Here is a 26182-nt window from a genome sequence, read left to right on the forward strand (position 1 = left end):
GGGGAGAAATGGAAAATCTGGAGTGAGGAAGAGAAATAGAATGGAGCCACTGGAATCTTGAGCAGCTGCGCTCCACATGCCAACATTTCGGCTGCGTACGACACCAAACCGTTAAATCACCATTTGAAGCACATGATTCCGGTGCCCTTGGAGCTGTAGTTTAACCCACAAAGAGCTACTATCCCCAGCACCCTTAAGCAAGCTACAGTTCCCAAGATTCTTTTGGGAGGGAGTTCTGTTCTTTCAATGGGCTCTTAAATGTCTGGATGAGCTGAAGAGCCCCACATGCGGGTGCTACGATGTCTGATCGCACAACGAATTTCGCTCTTTCCATTTTAACGCGGCAGATACTCAAAAAGGCGTTCAGCAGCCGTTTCCATCTGGTAGGAAGCATGATCCTGGCATGTGGCAGCCGTGTGTGCTGAAGGAGACTCTTGAGAGTCCCATGGACTGCAAGAAGATCAAAGCGATCCATTTTTAAGGAAATCAGCCCTGAGTGCTCACTGGAAGGACAGATCCTGAAGCTGAGGCTCCAAGACTTTGGCCACCTCATGAGAAGAGAAGACTCCCTGGAAAAGACCCTGATGTTGGGAAAGATGGAGGGCACAAGGAGAAGGGGACGATGGAGGACAAGATGGTTGGACAGTGTTCTTGAAGCTACCAGCGTGAGTTTGTCCAAACTGCGGGAGGCAGTGGAAGACAGGAGTGCCTGGATTGCTCTGGTCCATGGGGTCACGAAGAGTCGGACACGACTAAACGACTAAACAACAACATCATGTTACGAGCAAGACATGCCTCCCCTTTCCAAGCCAAGCCAGCGATTTAACCCTCAGCGATCCCAGGGAAAGGGATGGCCTGGAATATTAGAATTGCAGAGTTGGAAGGGGCCTTGAGGGTCATCTAGACCAACCCCCTGCAATGCAGGAATCTTTTGCCCAACGTGGGGCTCAAACCCACGTGCCTGAGATTCAGAGTCTCATGCTCTACCAACTGAGCTATCCCCACCCACCCAGACGACTCTACAGCAAATCTGAACACCCTAACACATTTTTAAAAGACATTGGGTGGTGACCCAGCTAAGACAGGGATGGGAGCTTCCAGCCCAGGGTTCAAGAGCAGCCTTCCCACGCTGTCTATCCAGCCTCTGAGACTTTTTCTCAGGCCAACTTGAAGCTCCACTGGTGACCTTTTCAGTCCAAGTCTGGTTCAGAGATTAAAAAAACCAGGAGTCTGTGGCACCCGGTGAGTAGATTGAACAGGAACACAGGCCATTTGGTTCCTTCTCCACTAGGGGGAAATGCATTGCATTTCTATTTAATTTATAGTTATTAATCCTATATTTGTGTCTATATGCATACATTACCATGTGTAAATCTTATGCAAATAGGTGTCCTCTTTTCTCCATAACTCACCACACTAAGACAAACTCACAGGCAGGGTCGGATTTAGTTTTGATGAGGTCCTAAGCTACTGAAGGTAATGTGGCCCTTTATATGTCCAGCTGTCCTTTGTCAACTACAATTTTTTTTTGTGTTGAATATATGCTAGATGGTAATTTACGGACCTAACAGGTATCTAAAGCCATTTGCACATAACAAAATATGTATTTTATCAAAGTAACTGTTGAAAAGTCCATGCAGAATGTAGGCACCCTGTATATAGAAAGGAGCAAACCAGTGATATTTTAGGGAGCAGGCTGGCAGGCAGGGCCCATGACTTACATCACAGGAGCCTACACAACACAAAACACTGATGCTGTATGTAGGTTTTATTTTATTTGTTTTTTATCTTATATTTTGGAAATGTACATCCAGTTTTTTTCTTTACATTTTTTGGGGGGCCCCAAGAAAGTGGGGCCCTAAGCTATAGCTTGTTTAGCTTATACATAAATCCAGCACTGATGACAGGCTAGAGTCGAGTCAACCAAAGTCAGCTATCAGAGGAATCAAGGAACAATTTGGAATGAAACTGCGTGAGCTTTAGCTAAAGCCAGGGTGTAAACTGTTGGGCTGACTTGAGTGATATTTCTCGACATTCCCTGGCAAAGTCCATCTTCCAAAATCTGACAATTTCCCTTAGCCAAAAGCGGTTGGGAGGGAAAGTTGTACATTACACACATGCACGCAAACACCATGCATGCCGGTGGTATGTTTAAAGAGATTGTACGCAATAAATATGGGTGAATGGTAGATTGGTGATTTGCAGAAGTTCAGCAAGGCGGCTTGACTCCCAATTGTTTAACAACAGCAACAAAGAAACATATTTTTTTCCTACCTAAATTGGGCTGAAGAAACGCTATCTAGGTGCAGATGTCTGTGTTGAAAAGACCATGAGTTCAGTTCTGGTACTGTAAATAAATCTATGGGCTTTCATTCTGTCTGTCGTTTGAACCTAGATCTGGTTGGTAGATCTTTGGGTTCCAGTAAGAAACCAAGTTAAAATTGCACACATTCCCCCAACTATTTTCACCGTTGGGGCAGATACATGAATAAGCAAGGATAATGCTTCCCTCAGGCCTAGTTGGACCTTGGGTTTTCTGCCTCCACCCTGACAAATGGTTTAAAGTATGTGGCAAAATTGCAAAATCGTCACACAATGCCTGGGCAGATTTTTAAAATAATAATAATTAAAGACAATACTTACAACCACTTGATTCCGTTGCAGGTCCCATTCTGCAGAACGAAAGCCAGGAAAAAGGCCACCAAAAATTGCCGTGTCATCTTTGCCCGGTTCTGCTTCTCTCTTTTCGCCACGAAATCTCTTCAGGAGAAAATAAAAGTGGCTTTTGGGAAAAGAAAAAACCCCTCCTTTATGGGGGAGGGAGGAGAGAGGAATTCCTCAAAACGCCAACCTGAAATTGAGGAAGGGGAGAAAAAAACAAAAACAGGTTAACACCGCGCCTTTTTACATCTGTACCGAAAGAGAAATCAAACTGCAAAGGAGTGGTTTGCGAATCACGAACAAAATTCGGGTTTCCGCCACCACGGAGTCCCCCTGTTTTTGATAGAATCGATGTAGTTCCCAGAGACAGGCAGATTGGATAGGCTTGAATTACAGCAAAGGCACTCAAGTCCGATTACATGGTTTTGGTTAACTCTGCATATGGCAGATTTTCATTCTTTATCCTGCCTTTATCCCTCCCCATTTATATATATATGTATGGCTGAGAAGAGGAAAGGAGGGGGGGAAATGTATGGACATCAAATCTCCACCCTCCCTGGAGGTTTTAATCTTCATCCTTTTTTCATTTGCAAATATATTAAAAGTCGAAGTGGAGGGAAAGAGTGCTTTTTTTTTAAGGAGGCGAATTACAGGAACGGATGTCGGCTAATGGAGATGCCCTCTCTGCTTGCAGATGTTGGAGGCTGCCTGGAGTGCCTGTGAGGGATGCTCGAAGCTGCCTTCTGCCTCTTGATTTCCTTCACACCTCATTAGGTAGAGTATCTCACTTCTCCCACATACTCAAACACCTGGACCCCAAGGAACAACCGCAGCTGGGAATAAGCACGCAATTGCAAACAGCCTCTCCTCAGGATGATCAGGCAGGGCTTTGCAGGAGGTGTGCATGTGTGTGGAAGGGATAATAATAGCGCAGGATTTAAATGCATTTATTGAATCCTTCTCTTCACTCAATGACCTCAGAAGTGCACACATGAAATGCATCAAGGCAAGGGGGAAATTGCATCAGTTTCCCCGATTATAACGCTAGCATTTCTGTCCTGCATCCTAGCATTCCTTTCACACCTGCATTATGGAACGGAGGCTTCTGGACCAATATACAGACATACCTCATGTTACGTTTGCTTCACGATACGTTTTTCAAGGTTGTGTCCCGCGGCGACCTGGAAGTACCGGAAAGGGTTATTTCTGGGTTTCGGCGCTCGCGCATGCGCAATATCACATAATGATGTCACGCGCATGCACAGAAGCGCCGAATCGCGACCCGCGCAGATGCACCGCTGCAGGTTGAGTTCTTTTCATGTTGCGAATGGGTCTCCGGAACAGATCCCGTTCACAACCAGAGGTACCACTGTACTGGCATGTCGTGCTAAATCTCATGCACACCAGTGGGTAACAGCAACAGACATTACTGGACAATGTTGCTACTCCTCCCTCCCTTTCTTGTTGTTTAGTCGTTTAGTCGTGTCCGACTCTTCATGACCCCCTGGACCAGAGCACGCCAGGCACTCCTGTCTTCCACTGCCTCCCACGGTTTGGTCAAACTCATGCTGGTAGCTTCGAGAACACTGTCCAACCATCTCGTCCTCTGTCGTCCCCTTCTCCTCCCTTTCTACACATGTGCAATTCTGTTCCCAGATTATTCCTCCCTGAAAATGGTGGGTATTAACTGTCTGCTTTTATATTGCTAGAGGGACGAGGGTGGTGCTATGGGTTAAACCACAGAGCCTACGGCTTGCTGATCAGAAGGTCGGAGGTTTGAATCCTCGTGACGGGGTGAGCTCCCGTTGCTCGGTCCCAGCTCCTGCCAACCTAGCAGTTCGAAAGCACATCAAAGTGCAAGTAGATAAATAGGTACCGCTCCGGCGGGAAGGTAAACGGCGTTTCCGTGCGCTGCTCTGGTTCGCCAGAAGCGGCTTAGTCATGCTGGCCACATGACCCGGAAGCTGTACGCCGGCTCCCTCGGCCAGTAAAGCGAGATGAGCGCCACAACCCCAGAGTCGTCCATGACTCTACCAACCTTATTGTTTGTGCTTGTGAAATATGGACCACTTATAAACAGCATCTCCAACTTCTCGAAAGATTCCATCAACGGTGTCTCCAATAATTTTTACACATCACTTGGGAAGACAGGCAAACTAATGCCAGTGTCCTGGAAGAGGCAAAGATCACCAGTGTTGAAGCAATGATTCTTCAACATCAACTTTGTTGGACTGGTCATGTTGTACGGATGCCTGATTATTGTCTTCCAAAGCAACTACTCTATTCTGAACTTAAAAATGGAAAGCGTAATGCTGGTGGTAAACAAAAGAGGTTTAAAGACTCTCTCAAGGCAAATCTTAAAAAATGTAGTATAAACACCGACAACTGGGAAACACTTGCCTGCAAGCTCACCAGTTGGAGAACAGCCTTTACCAAAGGTGTCATGGGCTTTGAAGACACTCGAACTCAGGACGCAAGGGAGAAACACGTTAAGAGGAAGGCACGCTTGGCAAATCCTCACCATGATCAGCTCCCGCCCGGAAACCTATGCCCCCACTGTGGAAAGACGTGTGAATCCAGAATTGGCCTCAACAGTCACTTACAGACTCATTGTTAAAACCGTGTTTATGGAAGATAATATTACTCAGCTGCGAGTGATCGCCAAAGAAGAAGAAGAAGAAGAAGCAACTACAGTGGTACCTTGGGTTAAGAACTTAATTCGTTCTGGAGGTCTGTTCTTAACCTGAAACTTTTCTTAACCTTTTGTCTGTAACCTGAAGCGTATGTAACCTGAAGCGTATGTACCCCGAGGTACCACTGTAGATCACACTGCTTGAAAAAAAGTGTGTGAGAGAGACAGAGTGGGTTTGATCACATTTCTAACAATATTTAGAATGCATCTTATGCTTTACCCACATTATCGTGTTGTTAGGATCAAAGAATTGCAGAGCTGGGAGGGACCCTAGGGTCATCTAGTTCAACCCCCTGTAATGAAGAAAACTCAACAAGATCATATGTGGCAGGTGGACATCTAACCTCTGCTTAAAAGCCCCCAAGGAAGGAGAGTCCACAACCTCCCGAGGGAGACAATTCCACTGTCGAACAGCTCTTACTGTCAGAAAGTTCTTCCCGATGTTTAGTCGGAACCTCAATTCTTGCCATTGGAATCCATTGGTTCGGGTCTTGCCCTCCGGAGCAGCAGAAAAAAAGCTTACTCCATCATCCAAGTGACAGCTCTTCAGACGTAGGCAATTCTATCACCTCTTGGTCTTCTCTTCTCCAGGCTAAACATACCCAACTGCCTCAACCGTTCCTCATCAGTGTGGGAACATTCATGGATGCGGGAGAGGATATATTGTTTGATTATAGCCTTTCCAACTTGTGTAAACAAGTTCACAATTTAGCAGAGTAACATTCCTCTTTTTAAACTCACAGTGGATGTGTTTGCTCAGGCTCGCTAAAGGCTCTAGAATAACTGTTCTGGTATTTTCCCCTTATTCCCTCATAAAAGATAAGACACGACACAGTCTTCTATAAAAGTATAAAAGGAGTTTACTCACTCACATTCTGTTCACAACTGGATCCCAGAAGGGAGACTTAGCTTAGAAAAGTAACATACACCTGGAAACTATCTCATAAGGAGAAAGCCCCTTTGTCCTCTCTTGGCTGAAAGCATCTTTGGCTAAGCAGATGTTGCTTCTTCGACGAAAGTAGTCATAGAGAGATGGCTGCCCTGCCCTGTGCTTTTGCCGTTACCTGCACAGATGAGGCCACGCCCACCTCTAGTCACATGCAGAGGAAGTCTGTCCCAGCCTAGAAGGAAACAGGAAGTTTACCTGCTGGCTGGACAAACATTCCTCCCCATGTGTAAACATGTTCACTCTAGGAATGTTGTGCTTGACTGCTCTTGTGTTTCACATCCCACAATCAGGGCTGGTTTCCTGGACCTTGATCACCTTGGTCAACCTCCTCTGCACATGTTCCAGCTTCTTCTTCTTCTTCTTCTTCTTCTTCTTCTTCTTCTTCTTCTTCTTCACCCTTCAGTCCCAGGGCAGGTTAAAACACAATATTACGAACAATTTAAAAAAATTAAAAACCCTCATAATCATAAAGACTGGTTCATATATACTGTATAAATTGGTCATTTGCATTATTTCCCATATTGCAGATAGGGAATCTTGAGGTCTGCTGAAAGCCACCCAGCATGTTCACAGCAGAGGCAAGCTTTGAAACCAAATATTTGTTGATTCGCTACAGCAATTGCACTCTCTCTTGCTTGCCTTGGTCTGCACTGGCTTTGTGGTTTCATGGTTTTATAGCTTTACTCGTACGCCTGACGGTTTTAACTTGTAAACCACCCAGGATTTTTTCCTCTTCAGTTGGGCAGCCTAAAAATGCAGCAAACAGATACATGGATTGATTCGCAGCTCAGTCTCTTTGCTGCTACGTCACCCTTTATTTATCACAGCAGACATGCGAAAGACAGCAGTCGTAACAACTGCTTTATGCCCATGTGGGCTGTGAACCTAGGTCTCCTCGATTGACACTCTAACCACTACACCAATCACTGCAGAGACCTAACAACACCGAGTCATTCCTTGCCATGCAGGACCACACTTCACAACAGCAGAATCACATCATTTAAAAGAGGTGGTAACAGCTCCTGGCATCCTCAGGCAGTTGGCAGGGCCTGAAGGCTGCCCCTCACCCAGGCAACTGGGTGCAAAGAAATCATACATAGTTGTACCTTCACAGCCTAACCATATATTTGAGGAAAAGCACGCCAGGCACTCCTGTCTTCCACTGCCTCCCGCAGTTTGATCAAACTCATGCTGGTAGCTTCGAGAACACTGTCCAACCATCTCGTGCTCTGTCGTCCCCTTCTCCTTGTGTCCTCCATCTTTCCCAACATCAGGGTCTTTTCCAGGGAGTCTTCTCTTCTCACGAGGTGGCCAAAGTATTGGAGCCTCAGCTTCACGATCTGTCCTTCCAGTGAGCACTATGGACTGATTTCCTTAAGAATGGATAATTTTGATCTTCTTGCAGTCCATGGGACTCTCAAGAGTCTCCTCCAGCACCATAATTCAACAGCATCAATTCTTCGGTGATCAGCCTTCTTTATGGTCCAGCTCTCACTTCCATACATCACTACTGGGAAAACCAGAGCTTTTACTATAAGGGCCATCTAATTCTACCTAATGGAAGTAAGGGCTGGAACTCAGTAGCAAAGCAGACTCTGTAAGAGAAGGTCTCAGGGTCAATCCCAGACAATGTAGACAACGCTGAGCTACCTAGACCATTGGCCCATCTCAGTGTAATGCACCTTACTACATTCTTTTCCATAGTACAGCCTTAAGATAAGCAGGGGGTTGGACTAGATGACCCTCAGGGTCCCTTCCAACTCCACCATTCTATGATTCTACAATGCACAGCCTGATCCATCTTGGATTGCTTTCAACGGGAAGGAAATGTTGTTGACCACAGTCCAAACTTATTTCTAAGTAAGGCTGCAGTCCTACGAAATCCTTGCTTGGAGATTATTTATCGTTATTTATGTCTTCCTCTTATGGGAGTGGAGGGCCGTTAAAAACACAGTCAAGTAACCAATTACACATCCATCAGTTAAAAAGCATGTCTCTTCTTCTTTGGCGATCACTCGTAGCCGAGTAAGATTGTCTTCCATGAATGCGGGAGTCCGTAAGGGACTGTGGAGGCCAATTCTGGATCCACACGTCCTTCCACAGTGGGGACATAGTTTCCGGACGGGAGTTGATCACAGTGTGGATTTGCCAGGCGTGCCTTCCTCTTTGCACGTTTCTCCCTTGTGTCCTGAGTTCGAGCGTCTTCAAAGCCCATGACACCTTTGGGAAAGGCTGTTCTCCAATTGGAGCACTCACAGGCCATTGTTTCCCAGTTACACTACATTTTTAAAGATTTGCCTTGAGAGAGTCTTTAAACCTCTTTTGTTGACCACTCACATTACGCTTTCCATTTTTAAGTTCAGAATAGCGTAGTTGCTTTGGAAGATGATAATCAGGCTAGATAACTATTTGACCAAATAATTTCCAGACTTCAAACAACAACCACTAAAAGTGTCGGAATCTACAGAAGCCTCAATGAACAGATGAATCTTATATACCCTCCAACATTTCTCCAATGAAAACAGAGACGTCCCCTCCAAAATTTCTCTGGTGTATATAGGGACGTCCTATTCCATATCCTCCAACACTTCTCAGATAAATATAGGGATGTCCTAAGAAAAAGCAGGACATTCTACATCCAGGATCAAATCAGAAATTGGGATTGCTTCTGTAAATCCAGGACTGTCCCTGGAAAATAGGGGCACCTGGAGGTCTCCTAGCCACAAGGGCTATGTCCTGCCTCCACTGTCTGAATGTGTGTTCCTGATGGGGAGAGTTGCTGTTCCTCTATGGTCCTGCTTGCAGGATTCCCATAATAGGCAGATGGGATCATCTTAATAGATGGTCCTGGTTGTGGGCAGGCCCTCAATTGGCACGGGCCACTTGGTTTTTGCCTACCTCTTAGCAATCATCACAACTTTGTAAGGTTTGGCAGTTAGGCATTGGCTTATGGTGAATGGGGGAGGGGAGGTCAGCCATCGCCTGCCCCTCCATTTCAAGGGTATTCCATTAAAGGAATCCGGGCCCTGGATCCTGTCCGAAGTCTGCTTGAGGGGCTAGGGCCATGCCAGGCCTCTGAGAACACCAGGGGAGATGCAGGCAGGTTTCCCTTTGGGTGGTTTACCCTTACAGACTTCCTGCAAAGGGGGCAGGAGTCAGATATAATCTTTTGCCAATGCCTAAGCCAATACCGCTCTCATTCCTGTAATCAATAAAGTTGTGGCCAAAATTTTGCCCAAAAACCTTAAACAAAATATCCGTGTCTGTGTGAATTTCTTTATTCTAATGGAGGGTTGGCTTGAGGGTCTTGCCACACAACTGGTTGGCCACTGGTAAGTGTAGGAAGCTGGACTAGATGGGTCTTCGGCCTGATCCAGCCAAACTGCTCTTATACGCCTTACTTTTTATGAGTGCATTTGAACCACTTGGGAGGGTCAGTAGGGATCAATCTCTGAGCATGACTCTGGAGGAGAGAGCTGTGCTCTGCTGTGTGTGTTAGAAAGTTTTCGTCCAGGGAGTCCCACCGGCCTCGGAATCTACTCTCTCCAAACGCCGTTCCTGGAAAAGTGCCATTATAAAGAGCAGACTTGTCTTGGCAGACCTCCTCTTCTAACTTTTTTTTAAAAAAAATCCCCAATCACTGCAAGCAGAGATAAGTTCAGTCCATCGCTGGCCATTTTTATCCCGGCTTCTGCCTCTGCTGCCACTGGAGTGTTTCCAATGCCTTTTATCGCTGCCCTAAAGAAGCCCCACTTCAAAACTTCACTCCTTAAAGCATTCGCTGCACTGCTTGAAATGGGCTATTTTGGAGCCTCTATCTCTCTGATGGATTTGGGCTTCTTAACAACGCAGGCTCCTGTTGCTGCTGCTTCCTAAAGCAGCAGTTTGCTATATTCCAGAGGTGAAACTCAAAAGCCCAATTTGCAGAGCGCAGATCCTGAGAAAAACCAGCCGTAACGTACCAACATTGCACTGTTTTCTCCAAATAATTCAACAAAACGAACAGGATCTATGCGTTCCTTCCCAATCATCTCTATCATTAACTGCTGAATGATGGGCCAATAACAATGAAATCAATTGGCCTTAGTTTAGTCTTTGGGACTAAAATGGGCTGAATTTGTGTTTTTATTCCATTGGGTGATGGGTTTTATTCCTGATGGCTCTGCCTGATGGCTCATCCAAAGTCTATTCTCTCCTTAAAAGCTATTTGTTGTTTAGTCGTTTAGTCATGTCCGACTCTTCGTGACCCCATGGACCAGAGCACGCCAGGCACTCCTGTCTTCCACTGCCTCCCGTAGCTTGGTCAAACTCATGCTGGTAGCTTCGAGAACACTGTCCCACCATCTTGTCCTCTGTTGTCCCCTTCTCCTTGCGCCCTCCATCTTTCCCAACATCAGGGTCTTTTCCAGGGAGTCTTCTCTTCTCATGAGGTAGCCAAAGTCTTGGAACCTCAGCTTCAGGATCTGTCCTTCCAGTGAGCACTCAGGGCTGATTTCCTTCAGAATGGAGAGGTTTGATCTTCTTGCAATCCATGGGACTCTCAAGTCTCCTCCAGCACCATAATTCAAAAGCATGAATTCTTTGGCGATCAGCCTTCTTTATGGTTCAGCTCTCACTTCCATACATCACTACTGGGAAAACCATAACTTTAACTATATGGACCTTTGTTGACAAAGTGATGTCTCTGCTTTTTAGGATGCTGTCTAGGTTTTTCGTTGCTTTTCCCCCCAAGAAGCAGGCGTCTTTTAATTTCGTGGCTGCTGTCACCTTCTGCAGTGATCATGGAGCCCAAGAAAGTAAAATCTCTCACTGCCTCCATTTCTTCCCCTTCTATTTGCCAGGAGGTGATGGGACCAGTGGTGCTTAATTTTGGACAGACTGCATTTTAAAGAATTGCACTTGGTGAACAATGACTCACCCAGTTCACGTAAGAAAGTCTACTGTCATGGTCACGATGGCTGTGCTCTGCTCCTGAGTACCAGCTGCAGGAAAAGCCAGGAGGGTAGAGTGCTCTTGTGCTCGGTGCTCGCTTATTGACAACTGGTTGGCCACTGTGAGAACAGGATGCTGATCTAAATGGGACTTTGGCTTCATCCAGCATGCCATAAGAGGAGCATTTTGTACACCAGATGAAGACCTTTTGATTCACACAAATTTTAAATAGCTCTTGGATTTTTTTTTAAATTTCTATTTCCACTTTGGGAGTGCAATGGGTCTCTTCCACCATTGCAACTTTTGATTCAACTGTTATGTTTTATTTTCTATTTACAGTGGTACCTCAGGTTAAGAACTTAATTCGTTCCCGAGGTCCATTCTTAACCTGAAACTATTCTTAACCTGAAGCACCACTTTAGCTAATGGGGCCTCCCGCTGCCACCGTGCACTTTCTGTTCTCATCCTGAAGCAAAGTTCTTAACCTGAGGTATGAATGAACTTTATTACTGGTCACAGACCAGGATAAAACAACAACAACATATAAATAAAATAGCAGTTAGGATTTTATTTTTTTTTAACTGATGAATGTTGGAGCAAATAAGGACAAAGAAACAAGCAATAGGATAAAACATCTGAATAAAATACAAGATTAAACACGGATACTGGATGGATAAAAACTGGTAATTAAAACAGATAAGAACTAAAACCAAATAAAAACATGCAGTTAAAACAACTGTAAGAGCGTAAGAACTAAAAGACTCGCAGTTAAAACAACTATAAGTTCTTAACCTGAGGTACTATTTCTGGGTTAGCGGAGTCTGTAACCTGAAGTGTCTGTAACCTGAGGTACCACTGTAAATTGGACTTTTTCTTCTTTATTGTAAGCCACCAGAAAACTTTATTTTATGGGGTGGCATGTTGTCATTTTTTTATTATTATTTTTAGAAGACCAGAATTTCTGCCCGAATGGAGATTCTTAGGATCAAAACATCAGCAGGTGGAGAAAAATGTGTCACATATTTTGCAAGCTCCTTTTGCATACCCTGAGGTTACAGGGAGCTAAAGGTGTGACCTGAAGAGGAATTTCTAAGGGGAGGAAAGGATGAGGGATGGGGCGGTGAAATCGGATGTGTTGTTTACAAAGGTGAAAAGTCAGGTCACAAGTCAAGGCAGGAACAAGTGGCTTGTTATCTGCTGCTACTAACCTGATCCTGTTTGTCTTTGGATGAGTCCCCCCCCCCCCCTAAACACATCTGTGTGAGTTTGTAGAGAAAGATAGCTTCTTCTTTGGCTGCTGTTGGCTTTTAAAAAGAGGAAATGGACAGATTTGTGGGCAGTGGAAAATGTTGATGTGCAGGGAGATGCTTGGGGAGAAAATGAAGGCAGCTGTATTGAGCCATTTAATAAAGGACATCACCTTTCCAACAAAGGTCCGTCTAGTTAAAGCTATGTTTTTCCCAGTAGTGATGTATGGAAGTGAGAGCTGGACCATAAAGAAGGCCGATCGCCGAAGAATGGATGCTTTTGAATTCTGGTGCTGGAGGAGACTCTTGAGAGTCCCATGGACTGCAAGAAGATCAAATCTCTCCAATCTTAAGGAAATCAGCCCTGAGTGCTCACTGGAAAGACAGATCCTGAAGCTGAGGTTCCAAGACTTAGGTCACCTCATGAGAAGAGAAGACTCCCTGGAAAAGACCCTGATGTTGGGAAAGATGGAGGGCACAAGGAGAAGGGGACGACAGAGGATGAGATGGTTGGACAGTGTTCTTGAAGCTACCAACATGAGTTTGACAAAACTGTGAGAGGCAGTGGAAGACAGGAGTGCCTGGCATGCTCTAGTCCATGGGGTCACGAAGAGTTGGACACGACTAAACGACTAAATGCCAATTGCAAGGCTGCTGGCTGCTTATATTTAGGAGGGAAGTTAAAAGCTTTGCTTGGCCACTGTGTTATCTTGCTACTGTTTCCTATTGGCTGTTACATCCATAGATCAACTTTTTTTTTTTTTACAAAATGTATACTGCTCTGATCTCCTAAGGGAAGAAAAGCAGGATATAAATGATGTTAAACTAATGGATTGTTTTAAAGAAAACATTCCTTTAATTAACTCTCATGTCATTCCTCCCTAAATGTTATGTAAGAGAAGGGAAGAAAGAGAGACGGGGATTATATTTTCAGCCGCAAGATGACATTACTCTTGTTAACATCTAGTTCCAAGTCATTGAAAGTTTGCAGGATGGAGCTCTGCCAGGGCCAGATGTTTTGGAGTTCAGGAGAAATCCTGTCTGTGGCATTTTGCCTTCTACAAAATGTAGGAATAATTTGGGGGCAATTTACACAATCGGCAACTCTATATATATGGTAAAGCATGTCTTGAACTACCAATTCAGGCTACAGAAGGGGGTGGGTTGCATGTCTGGCTACCCCTTCCCAAAAAAACCATTTGCAGCCCATGCATAAATAGCTTAGAATCATAGCATTGTAGAGTTGGAAGGGACCCTGAGGGTCATCTAGTCCAACCCCCTGCAACGCAGCTGTCCCGTACAGGGATCAAACTTGCAACCTTGTCATTATCGGCACCATGCTCTAATCAACTGAGCTATTTCCTCAGCTTATCAACAGAGAAAACAAAACCAAACTTTCCTCCCTGACATGCTATGTTTCCCATTGCATGGAGTTGTGCTCCTGTTCTCCACAAAGGGAAAACAGTCATAAGCCCAGCTCGATTTAAACGTGATCGTTGATTTCAGCAAGTCTACTCTGAGTAAAAACTTAGTTGAAGACCACCCAGAATATACAGTGGTACCTCGGGTTAAGAACTTAATTCATTCTGGAGGTCCGTTCTTAACCTGAAACTGTTCTTAACCTGAAGCACCACTTTAGCTAAATGGGGCCTCCCGCTGCCGCCGTGCAATTTCTGTTCTCACCCTAAAGCAAAGTTCTTAACCTGAGGTACTATTTCTGGGTTAGCGGAGCCTGTAACCTGAAGCGTCTGTAACCCAAGGTACCACTGTATATTGAAGGCTTAAGCATGCAGCTACTTTATATAAAGGGACACTGGTGGCGCTGTGGGTTAAACCACAGAGCCTAGGACTTGCTGATCAGAAGGTCGGAAGTTCGGGGTGAGCTCCCGTTGCTCGGTCCCAGCTCCTGCCAACCTAGCAGTTCGAAAGCACAGCAAAGGGCAACCAAAATGGTCAAAGGCCTGGAAACGATGCCTTATGAGGAACGGCTAAGGGAGCTGGGCATGTTTAGCCTGGAGAAGAGGAGGTTAAGGGGTGATATGATAGCCATGTTCAAAGATATAAAAGGATGTCACATAGAGGAGGGAGAAAGGTTGTTTTCTGCTGCTCCAGAGAAGCGGACACAGAGCAATGGATCCAAACTACAAGAAAGAAGATTCCACCTAAACATTAGGAAGAACTTCCTGACAGTAAGAGCTGTTCAACAGTGGAATTTGCTGCCAAGGAGTGTGGTGGAGTCTCCTTCTTTGGAGGTCTTTAAGCAGAGGCTTGACAATCATATGTCAGGAGTGCTCTGATGGTGTTTCCTGCTTGGCAGGGGGTTGGACTCGATGGCCCTTGTGGTCTCTTCCAACTCTATGATTCTATGATTCTAAGTAGATAAATAGGTACCACCATGGCGGGAAGGTAAACGGCGTTTCCGTGCGCTGCTCTGGTTCGCCAGAAGCGGCTTAGTCATGCTGGCCACATGAACCGGAAGCTGTACGCCGGCTCCCTCGACCAATAAAGCGAGATGAGCGCCGCAACCCCAGAGTCGGCCATGACTAGACCTAGTGGTCAGGGTCCCTTTACCTTTAGGAACATGGAAACTGCGTTAAAGCACTGGTCCATTAGCCCATTATTGTCAACAACGACTGGCATCAGTTCCCTGGGGTCTTGGGCAGAGAGAGTCTCCCCCTGCCCATTGGTGATTGAACCCAGGGCCCTCTGCACATGCAGTACTGAGCTACAGCCCTGCCCCTTGAAAAACCAATTTTCTTTTTCATGCAACGTAAGAACATCAAATGCCTTTAGGATGCCCCTGGGCACCTATGAGAGCAACAGCGCACCTGCCTCCCCGCACCCAGCACCTAGTATTCAAAGGCAAAATATATTCGGCCACACCCCAGTTTGAATTAGAGTACAGCCACCCAGGACCAGAAAAGCTTGTTTTGTGAGCCTGATCCTACCTTTGAAAAACCAGTCAGCTCTCCTTAAGTGCAGTCAAAAAGCAGCTAAAGACAGGCCTGAAGGTGCGTAGGGCTACCATCTTTCTGAACCTAATAAGCAGGTCGAGATCAGCTCTCTGAGAACCACAAGTGGGACACATACATAAAAGGCAGAATGCAAATGTAAGAGGTGGGAGCCTGAGTCCCAAACCTGGATGAAGATTCATTTATAGCCTGTTAGGCCGACGGAGGTTTGTTGTTGTTTTCTTGTAGGTTTCTATGGAAAGTATTTTTGTGTTCTTGCACACTGTAAAACACACCCTGTGTTCCTCAGATGAAGGACGGTCTGGAAATTTAAAATATAAGTAAGCAGAATGCGCTTTCCCCCTTTGCAAAATTCACAACAGGGACGCGCCTGCCAGCAATTATATCTGGCTCATCCTGACCACAGGTTTGGATTTGCAAATCCAGACTCCTGTGAAATCACATCTGTGGAGTTGTTGGGCGGGGGGGGGGGGGGAGGCAGAGAAAGAAAGCAAACATTTTTCCAACACCAAAAAGTCTGCACCCATGAAGTTTTGTCTTTACTAGGTGAATTGCCGTCTGCCTGGGACGCATTAAAACAGATCATGTTGCCACCCCAGAGAAGTCCACCCTCCTACAGAGTCTCCTGTTTCCCCCCCAGTTCTCAGCACCCCCCCTTTTTCCTCTAAAGTGTCCCCACAACCTTCGAAAGCTTGTTGGCTGAATCGTGCCTATCATCAGTTTTTAACAACGGCAACAAAATGAACCTGCGTTTCCAGCTGTTTTAGGGACAAGTAACACCTGCCTTCTGCTTGTGGGTGTTTGCAAGAGCCACTGTGTGTTTTCGTAAAAATGCGAGGCATATATTAAACTAATAATAATAATTGATCGTTATATTAATTGGCATTTTAAATGATTTTTTCCCCTGATGCTTTTACTCATGTTGCTATAGTCTTGCATGCTGCGCAGCACCTTTCTGTACTCGTATAAAAGTACGGATTTTAAATGCTTCGATAAATAAGCAAACGAGAGTGCTGTTCCAATCCTGGGTATATTTAACGTGGAGGAAGTTCAGCAGAGTTCAGTGCAGCTTACAAACCAAAAAAGTATCCCTAGGTCATGGGTGGGCCCCCACTGTCAGCTGTCTACCAAACTGGCAGACTTGCATGTTTACTCATGAGTAGGACCCATTTTATTAGCGGCCCCCCCTACCTTTCAATGAACAGCTTTGCAGCTCAATCCCTGCATGTGATTGCTCAGAATTAATTCCCACTGAGTTCAATGGAATATTGTCCAACAAGTGTGTTTAGAGATATAAAATCCTATACACATTTACACCAGGGAGTCCCGTTTGGTGCAACGGGGCTTACTACTTCTGGGTAGAAATGCTCCAATTTAAATGTCCACAAGCTTGCCACCTGACTGACTACAGCTCCTTTTTCCTTTTTTAGCTCCCAGAATATTATCTAGGGATTTCTCCAGCGCAATTCGCATTGTGAGCAGGAATCGTGTAGAGCTCAAAGGGTCTTACGCAACAGGCATTCTTGATGGCTTGCGCTCCAAGTTTCTAGCCCTCGTGATATCGCGAGGAGGGCGAATCCAATTAAAATGCATTCCCTGGACAAAGTGACGTACATTGTGGCGCAAAGGCAGAATAAATGTTGGCAGCGTTATATTAAAAGGGGAAGGGGGCCTTCTTGAATTCTGGTTCTGTGTTCGGAAATAGGAACGTGACTATTCTTCTATATTTCAAGCAATCCGGAATCAGAGGTTACACTTGAAAGAAAGGCGCTTGTTTATTAGAGTCACAGGTGTGTGTTACAGCGGGTCACACGCGGACCCCTCTCTGTCTGTCTGCACGTCCGGATAACCCGCATCTAGAGATAGTTTTCCAGCATATAGATAACGAGAGCAGCAGTTTCTTTCTCCAGAGAGCAGCCTGGCAAGCCACGGCGCATCTGCTTCCATAACCACACCGCGTCGCATTTCCTGCTTTCTCGAGTCTTTTCTCTTTTTTTACAAAAACGCTGACTTCTTTTAAAAATAAGAGGGCTTTACAAGCAGGCTCAGCAACCCCGACCCCTTTTAAACGTGGGGGTTTTGCAGCAGCGCAACGCGCCTCTTGTCCGAAGTACCAAACGCTTGCGCTTTCTGCTCACGCACCACCGCTCCAGGTTTGGAAACCCTGACTTTCTGCCATCCCTGTTTTGCAAAACTGGCCAACTCTCGCCAATCAAGGGCTGTGTGAAACACACAAAGCTGTGGCTGTTTTAAATAAATAAAAAAGTGTGTGTGTACACTTTAACATATACAGCTTCCACGGACTTGCATTTCCACCCTCCGAAACAACGCAGCGCCGTCTTGTCAATTTCACTGAAACGGACCACACAGCGCCGCTTAAGCGTAATTGGGTATCCGGGCGCATCAACTTTCCGTCAGTCAATAAATCCCAGACTTTCCGAGCAAGCCGGATCTAGTCGATCTCCTCACCCTCTCAAATCATTCAGCCAGGAATTACTAGGACCGCTCCTCTGCCCACCCCAAACCAAGCCTCAAAGGATCGCAGCGTTTACTAGGGGAAAAAAAAACAGCAACAGAAAGTCCCTCGCTTCACCTTACCTTTTGGCAGCGGTGGGGCGAGGAAAATCTTCTTCCTTGTCCCTTCTCCAAAATCGTCTTCCAAAAACTGGGCTGGGGAAGGAATGGGATTTGAGGTGGGCGATCGCTTCAACAGCCCCGCTTCTTCAAATGTTTCATGGGCAGAGAGGACGCCTCGGTTTTGCAGATGTTAGCAGTCCAAGATACGGTTCCCAAACACGGTTCCCGAGCGCAGCCGGAGGGAAAATAGATGTTAAACTGAAAAACACACAGCTAGGACGGGCGAGGGATTTGGAGAGAGAAAGAGAAAGAGACGCTGGGAAGTTGGAGCGGGGGAGCAAATCGAGAAGGAGGGAAAAAATGATTGCAAAAAATAATAATAATGCAAGCGAGGCTCTGGGAAGATGTTGCAAAGTGCGCGTCTTTTTCTCTGTGTGTGTGTGTGGCTCCTGAGTCGCAGGCGATCGCCCCTTCTTCCTAAACCCCCGTCCAGCTCCACAGCTGCAAAAGTCCTTTATGGCTCTTCTCCGGCTGACGGAACCTGCTTTTATGCGCTCCTCGGGGCTTTGATGTGAGTGGTGATGTCAGCCCGTATTAGCATAACAAAAACGTGCGGGATTTACTGCCTTGGAGAGAGAGAGAGAGAGAGAAATACAGGACAAATAAAACGTGTTTGATCTGTTCAGCGGGGAGTTGACAAAAAAAAAGAGGGGGGGAGTATATATTTGCCCAGGATTTCCCCCCCCCCAACACACAACACTGTCCCTCTGAAGGCCCCCCTGCAGCAAAACTCCTCTCGCGTTTCCCCCTTCCGTGCACAGAAATAAACGCCAGAGGGCAGGCGGGGGAGCGTGGAAAGAAGCCGCAGGTTGCTGCGCGCAGGCTTAAGCGCCACTGCAGGCGGATCCCAGGAGCCTTGCCTCATAAGAACCCAGCTCTCCTGGGTCAAGCCGAAAGGGGTCCATTCTAGTCCATTATCTGGAAGCACCGGATTTAAAGTGGTACTGCTGGCTTCCTCCACAGGGAGCCAAGCTGATGACGCACAAAATAGTGAACTTCAGAACATGTGCAGAATGGAAGGTGAGACAAGGGGTGCTTTAACGAACTCTGTTCCCAAAGGAATCATCGTTCTGCCCGGACACTGAGGTCCAGCGCCGAGGGCCTTCTGGCGGTTCCCTCACTGCGAGAAGCCAAGTTACAGGGAACCACGCACAGGGTATATACCCGGTCTTATTCAACATCTTTATCAACGACTTGGATGATGGACTCAAGGGCATCCTGATCAAATTTGCAGATGACACCAAACTGGGAGGGGTGGCTAACACCCCAGAGGACAGGATCACACTTCAAAACGACCTTGACAGATTAGAGAACTGGGCAAAAACAAACAAGATGAATTTTAACAGGGAGAAATGTAAAGTATTCCACTTGGGCAAAAAAAATGAGAGGCACAAATACAAGATGGGTGACACCTGGCTTGAGAGCAGTACATGTGAAAAGGATCTAGGAGTCTTGGTTGACCACAAACTTGACATGAGCCAACAGTGTGATGCGGCATCTAAAAAAGCCAATGCAATTCTGGGCTGCATCAATAGGAGTATAGCATCTAGATCAAGGGAAGTAATAGTGCCACTGTATTCTGCTCTGGTCAGACCTCACCTGGAGTATTGTGTCCAGTTCTGGGCACCACAGTTCAAGAAGGACACTGACAAACTGGAACGTGTCCAGAGGAGGGCAACCAAAATGGTCAAAGGCCTGGAAACGATGCCTTATGAGGAACGGCTAAGGGAGCTGGGCATGTTTAGCCTGGAGAAGAGGAGGTTAAGGGGTGATATGATAGCCATGTTCAAAGATATAAAAGGATGTCACATAGAGGAGGGAGAAAGGTTGTTTTCTGCTGCTCCAGAGAAGCGGACACGGAGCAATGGATCCAAACTACAAGAAAGAAGATTCCACCTAAACATTAGGAAGAACTTCCTGACAGTAAGAGCTGTTCAACAGCGGAATTTGCTGCCAAGGAGTGTGGTGGAGTCTCCTTCTTTGGAGGTCTTTAAGCAGAGGCTTGACAACCATATGTCAGGAGTGCTCTGATGGTGTTTCCTGCTTGGCAGGGGGTTGGACTCGATGGCCCTTGTGGTCTCTTCCAACTCTATGATTCTATGATTCTATGATTCTAGGGTCGTTTCCAGGGAGTCTTCTCTTCTCATGAGGTGGCCAAAATATTGGAGTCTCAGCTTCAGGATCTGTCCTTCCAGTGAGCACTCAGGGCTGATTTCCTTCAGAATGGATCGGTTTGATCTTCCTACAGTCCATGGGACTCTCAAGAGTCTCCTCCAGCACCAGAATTCAAAAGCATCAATTCTTCGACGATCAGCCTTCTTTATGGTCCAGCTCTCACTTCCATGTCAAAAGCCTTAGTCAGGTCAATAAACGCCCTATACGTTGGTTTTGCTCTCTGCATTTTTCTTGAAGCTGTTGAGTGGTGAAAATCATGTCCACTGTCCCCCTAGAAGGCCGAAAACCATTTTGGGATTCAGGAAGGGTCACCTCAGATATTGTTAAGAGATGGTTTGCAAAGTTCCTTGCAATAATTTTTCCGGCTGCAGCTCTTAGGGAGATGTCTTGATAGTTTCTGCAATCAGTTCTGTCACCTTTTTTAAAGTGGACTTGTGGATCTAGAATTGGCCTCCGCAGTCACTTACGGACTCACTGTTAAAACCGTGTTTATGGAAGACAATCTTACTTGGCTACAAGTGATCGCCAAAGGAGAAGAAGGTGGTTGGCCACTGTGAAATTTGCCATTGGCATTGCCATTGGCGCTGTGAAATTTGCCAGCAAGCATTTCTAACATTCTAAAGTCAAAAGGAAACACAACTTTTAATAACTCACCTTTGGTTCCCTCTTGACAGAACATGCCCAAAAGCAAACAGATTAACCAATAATAAACAGGTGTGTGCCCTGAACTTCCAGCCTCACCAATTAAAATTTGCCTTGCACGATTCCACTGCGGCCCTAGGAAAAAGAAACACCGTGCGTAATAAATTAAACGTTTCTGTTTGCAAAAGCAGCAGCAGGATATAAAATAACAACGCCGCAGCCTGCCCAAGGATTTAAGATGTGTAAACTTTTAAATGGGTTCTTCTCCCTTCTCCCCACCCCCTTTCCCCCAGCAAATGGCTTAGGCATCCATATTTTCTGCTCCATAGGAAATCTTCATGCTAGAATTGTCCTGAACATGATTCCAGGGGATGGCTAATGATTACCAAGAAAAATAAGCAAGTTAACCTTTCAGCCGAAACTCTTTCATGTTACCTTTCCAAAGGCTGGCTGCTATTGACTGATTCCAGGGGCTGATTTCATAAGTAAACCCGAGCAATATTAATATTTTTTAGGCGGAGTTTTTCTTTTGCTGAATGTATCCTCCCATCTGATATAAAGAGGATGAAAGGGCAGAGGTAAAATGCCAGAGGAAGTGCGTTGAAGATTGGGAAGTTGTGGGTACACACACACACACACACACACACACCCTGTTAAGTATTACAGCTAAGCCTAAAGATTATATCGGCCAGATTCATTGGAGGCAAGGAATCATTTGCTTTATTGATTGAAGCTGGAAGCACTCCTAGAGCTATAACTGGGGTGGAGAACCTTGCACCTGCAGGCAAAATATTGCTCTCCAGCCCTATCTGGCTCCTCCTGAGCCATGCCTCTTCTCCCCAGGCCAGCCCTCTCTCTGGCCCTGTTTTTCACCCTTTTGGCCTGGCTAAAATCTATCCTTCATAGAGTTGGAAGGGCTCCTCGTGATCATCTAGTCCAACCCCCTTGCAACACAGGAATATGCAGCTGTCCCATACGGGGATCAAACCTGCAACTTTGGCGTTATCAGCGCCACGCTCTAACCGACTGAGCTATCCAGGCCCTTGAACTGTGATACAGTGGTACCTTGGTTCTCGAACTGAATCCGTTCCGGAAGTCCGTTCCAAAACCAAAGCGTTCCAAAACCAAGGCGCGCTTTCCCATAGAAAGCAATGCAAAACGGATTCATCTGTTCCACACTTTAAAAAACAACCCCTAAAACAGCGATTTGAGAGTCCCATGGGCTGCAAGAAGATCAAACCTATCCATACGAAGAGTCAGACACGACTAAATGACTAAACAACAACAAAAGGAGGGGTGATCAAATGGGTTCAAGTTGCTGGTTTTGGTGTATGAAACCCTATATGGAATGGGACCAAGATACCCGAAAGACCATCTCTCCCACAGGTCACAGGTGCCAACACCCTTGAGTCCTGGGGGCTTCAGCACCCACAAAATGCCCCATGAAGGGGCTTGGCACCCACAAATTGTTGTTGCCTGGGCCATGCACGCTGACAGGGCCCCCGACACCCATGGCCACAGGGCCAAGCTGGAATTCTGGGTCTCACCTCTTACATACCTGATAACTGTGCCCTGCAGGATTAGGTCTCTTGCAGATATCATCTTATCAGAAAGTCCGCTCTGCACAGCACAGAAAGTAGGCCTTTAGCTTATTAGTGTATTTTAATATTTTGTTGAAAGCCGCCCAGAGTGGGTGGGGAAGCCCAGCCAGATGGGCGGAGTATAAATTTATTATTATTATTATTATTATTATTATTATCATCATCATCACCACCACCACCACCACCATCACCATCATCATTATTATTAAGCTTGGTGGGACTAAACCGGCAACATCACTGACATCTTTTTGTTGCCTGGTGAAGACTTCTCTTCCAACAAGACTTTTCAGTGGAGATCTTTCCCTGCCTTTAAAAACAGGAACAAAGAACTGTACACATTCCTATACAGCGACTTCCTGCTTGTCGCCTACAATTGCAACTGTGTTTTATTTATTTATTTATTTATTTATTTATTTATTTATTTATTTTTAAAAGATGGTTTCATTATTTGACAACTTGTTCTTTGTTGCCCTGGGCTCCTTTCGGAGGATATAATTTTAAATGTCACATCGGTGACAAAAATCTTGTTAAACAGGCAAACAGTTTGACCTGCACACTGTGTCCCTATTCTCGGAAGGTAGCAAAGTCTCAGAAACAAATCATGCAGCGTGCAGCCTCCTTTGTGCGTTGGGTATATTTTGCGGGGCTCACAGGCCCATTAAATTTATTCCTCGTGGCACCATTGCGGCTACCCTTGCGGCACACCATTTGCGAATCAGCGTCTTAAGGCATCAAGATGTTTGGTTTTCCTCAAGCTTACGGAAAACCCTTCTCCCTGTTCCTTCCCCTCCCCTCTTTTCCACGGAAAGGTGCATCTGTATCTTCTTAGTTGGATAATTCAGATGTTTACAGGAAGGACTACACAATCTAATTAAATTTCATTGCAAGTAAACAGAAACACCAGCCCAAACATTCAAATTGAAGTCAGATTGCAAGACAGACTCCATTCCATCTCTCTCTCTCTCTCTCTCTCTCTCGGAGGGGGAGATAAAGTGCTGGAGGGGGAAATTTCTTAAAGAGTATGTAAGAACATAAAATGAGCCTGTTGAACGAGGCAAAAGGACCATCTAACCGAGCATCCTTTTCTCACAGTGGCCGACCAGGTGCCTGTCGGAAGCCCGCAAGCTGGACATTTGCACAACTGCACTCTCGCCTCCTGCAGTCTTTGGCAGGTGGTACAGTGGTACCTCATGGGACGCGGGTGGCGCTGTGGGTTAAACCACAGAGCCTAGGACTTGCCGATCAGAAGGTTGGCGGTTCGAATCCCTCAACGGGGTGAGCTCCCGTTGTTCGGTCCCTGCTCCTGCCAACCTAGCAGTTTGAAAGCACGTCAAAGTGCAAGTAGATAAATAGGTACCGCTCTGGCGGGAAGGTAAACGGCGTTTCCGTGCGCTGCTCTGGTTCGCCAGAAGTGGCTTAGTCATGCTGGCCACATGACCCGGAAGCTGTATGCCAGCTCCCTTGGCCAGTAAAGCGAGATGGGTGCCGCAACCCCAGAGTCGGTCACGACTGGATCTAATGGTCAGGGGTCCCTTTACCTTTACCTTATAGCTATTGTGAAGAGGATACCTTCACCCCAGTATGGCTCCCCTTCATCACATACACAGCCCAACAAGACGACGACAAGAATCCACCAACTGCCGACCTTCTGATCAGCAAGTCCTAGGCTCTGTGGTTTAACCCACAGCGCCACCAGTGTCCCTTTATATAAAGTAGCTGCATGCTTAAGCCTTCAATATACAGTGGTACCTTGGGTTGCAGGCGCTTCAGGTTACAGACTCCGCTAACCCAGAAATAGTACCTCGGGTTAAGAACTTAGCTTCAGGATGAGAACAGAAATCGTGCTCCGGCGGCAGCAGGAGGCCCCATTAGCTAAAGTGGTGCTTCAGGTTAAGAACAGTTTCAGGTTAAAAACGGACCTCCGGTATGAATTAAGTTCTTAAACACAGGTACCACTGTATTTAGAAGCACACTGGGGAACATAGCCATAGCAGCGAGTAGCCATCAATAGCTTTCTCATCAATTAATTTGTCTCATCGTAATTTAAAGTAAAAAAAGGTAAAGGTAAAGGACCCCTGGATTGTTAAGTCCAGTCATAGGCGACTATGGGGTTGCGGTGCTCATCTCGCTTTCAGGTCGAGGAAGCTGGCATTTGTCCACAGACAGCTTTCCGGGTCATGTGGCCAGCAGGACTAAACTGCTTCTGGCACAACAAGATACCGTGACAGAAACCAGAGCGCACAGAAACCCCATTTACTTTCCCGCCGGAGCGGTACCTATTTATCTACTTGCACTTTGATGTGCTTTCGAACTGCTAGGTGGGCAGGAGCAGGGACCGAGCAACGGGAGCTCACCCCGTCGCGGGGATTCGAACTGCCGGCCTTCTGATCGGCAAGCTCAAGAGGCTCGGAGGTTTAGAGCACTCAAGATGTTGGCCAGCACGACGTCTTGCAGGAGGAAATTCCATCATACCATACCCGCCAGCATTTCTCTGGTGAAAATAGGAATGTCCTATTCCGTTGTTGCTGTTGCTGTTATCATTATCATTATCCTTTTACTATTTATACTCCACCCATCTGACTGGGTTGCCCTAGCCACTCTGGGTGGCTTCCAACAAATATAAAAACATAACAGAACCTTCTTATTTATTTTTAAAAAAACCTCCCTGTACAAGATTGCCTTCCGATGGCTTGGGGGTCAGATAACTCCGTGCCTTCCAACATTTCTACAATGAAAATAGGGACATCCTAAGGAAAAGCATGACATTCTGGGAATCAAGTCAGAAACCAGGATGCCTTATATAAATCCAGGACCGTCCTTGGAAAATAGGGGCACTTGGAGGGTCTGTCACCTTGCATGGTGAAGTTTTCCCTATTCTCTGTCCTGAATCTGCCAACATTCATTGGGACATGAGACTATCCTGCTGGATGAAACTAATGGCCCATCCAGGCCGCATCCTGTTCTCACAGCGGCCAATCAGGTGCAGGACCTGAGCACAAGAGCAACTCTCCCCTCCTGTCGTTTCAAGCCACAGTCCCCACCTACGATTCCCAGACTCACGTCAAAGGTGGCTTTTCACACATAATGTGTCATCTGCATGGAGCCCTATGTGCTGTGCGCCATGAATGGTGCATACTAGCCATAAGCACAACCTTGCCCATCATAAATGGCAACTCCTCCTTGCCCCTGAACATTTTTAGCAGCCTGCTTCCTCGAACAAGCAAAGCTTAGCTCGGAAGCCACGACAGACATTTCAGCTTCCCTTTTCTATGCTTCTTACAAAGGTAAAGGGACCCCTGACCATTAGGTCCAGTCGTGGCCGACTCTGGGGTTGCGGCACTCGTCTCGCTTTATTGGCCGAGGGAACCGGTGTACAGCTTTCGGGTCATGTGGCCAGCAGGACTAAGCCGCTTCTGGCGAACCAGAGCAGCGCACGGAAACGCCGTTTAGCTTCCCGCCTATTTATCTACTTACACTTTGATGTGCTTTCGAACTGCTAGGTTGGCAGGAGCAGGGACCGAGCAACGGGAGCTCATCCCATCGCGGGGATTCGAACCGCCGACCTTCTGATCGGCAAGTCCTAGGCTCTGTGGCTTAACCCACAGCGCCAAGCTTCTTAGTGCAGAAATAGATTTGTGGGAGCCTTGACTCTTCTCTTGAACCCTTCCCTCAAC

General features: G+C 46.3%; 1 protein-coding gene and 1 long non-coding RNA gene across 3 annotated transcripts in view; one reads left to right on the forward strand and one right to left on the reverse strand.

Moving 5' to 3' along the window:
* Window positions 1-21033, reverse strand: part of WNT11 (Wnt family member 11) — a 63563-nt gene extending 42530 nt beyond the window's left edge. Inside the window, exons 1-3 of the mRNA XM_081002316.1 lie at window positions 20920-21033; window positions 18052-18656; window positions 2644-2851 (exon numbers count right to left, since the gene is read on the reverse strand). Of these exons, the coding sequence (XP_080858442.1) occupies window positions 2644-2720 (77 nt within the window). The 5' untranslated portion in view covers window positions 2721-2851; window positions 18052-18656; window positions 20920-21033. The remainder of the gene's footprint in view (window positions 1-2643; window positions 2852-18051; window positions 18657-20919) is intronic.
* The window catches only part of LOC308475414, a 105293-nt gene that overhangs the window by 22456 nt on the left and 56655 nt on the right, over window positions 1-26182 (forward strand). The gene's annotated exons all lie outside the window — the stretch shown is intronic.

The sequence above is a fragment of the Podarcis pityusensis genome (assembly GCF_964106645.2).
Source record: "Podarcis pityusensis genome assembly, chromosome: 4".
NCBI lineage: Eukaryota > Metazoa > Chordata > Lepidosauria > Squamata > Lacertidae > Podarcis > Podarcis pityusensis.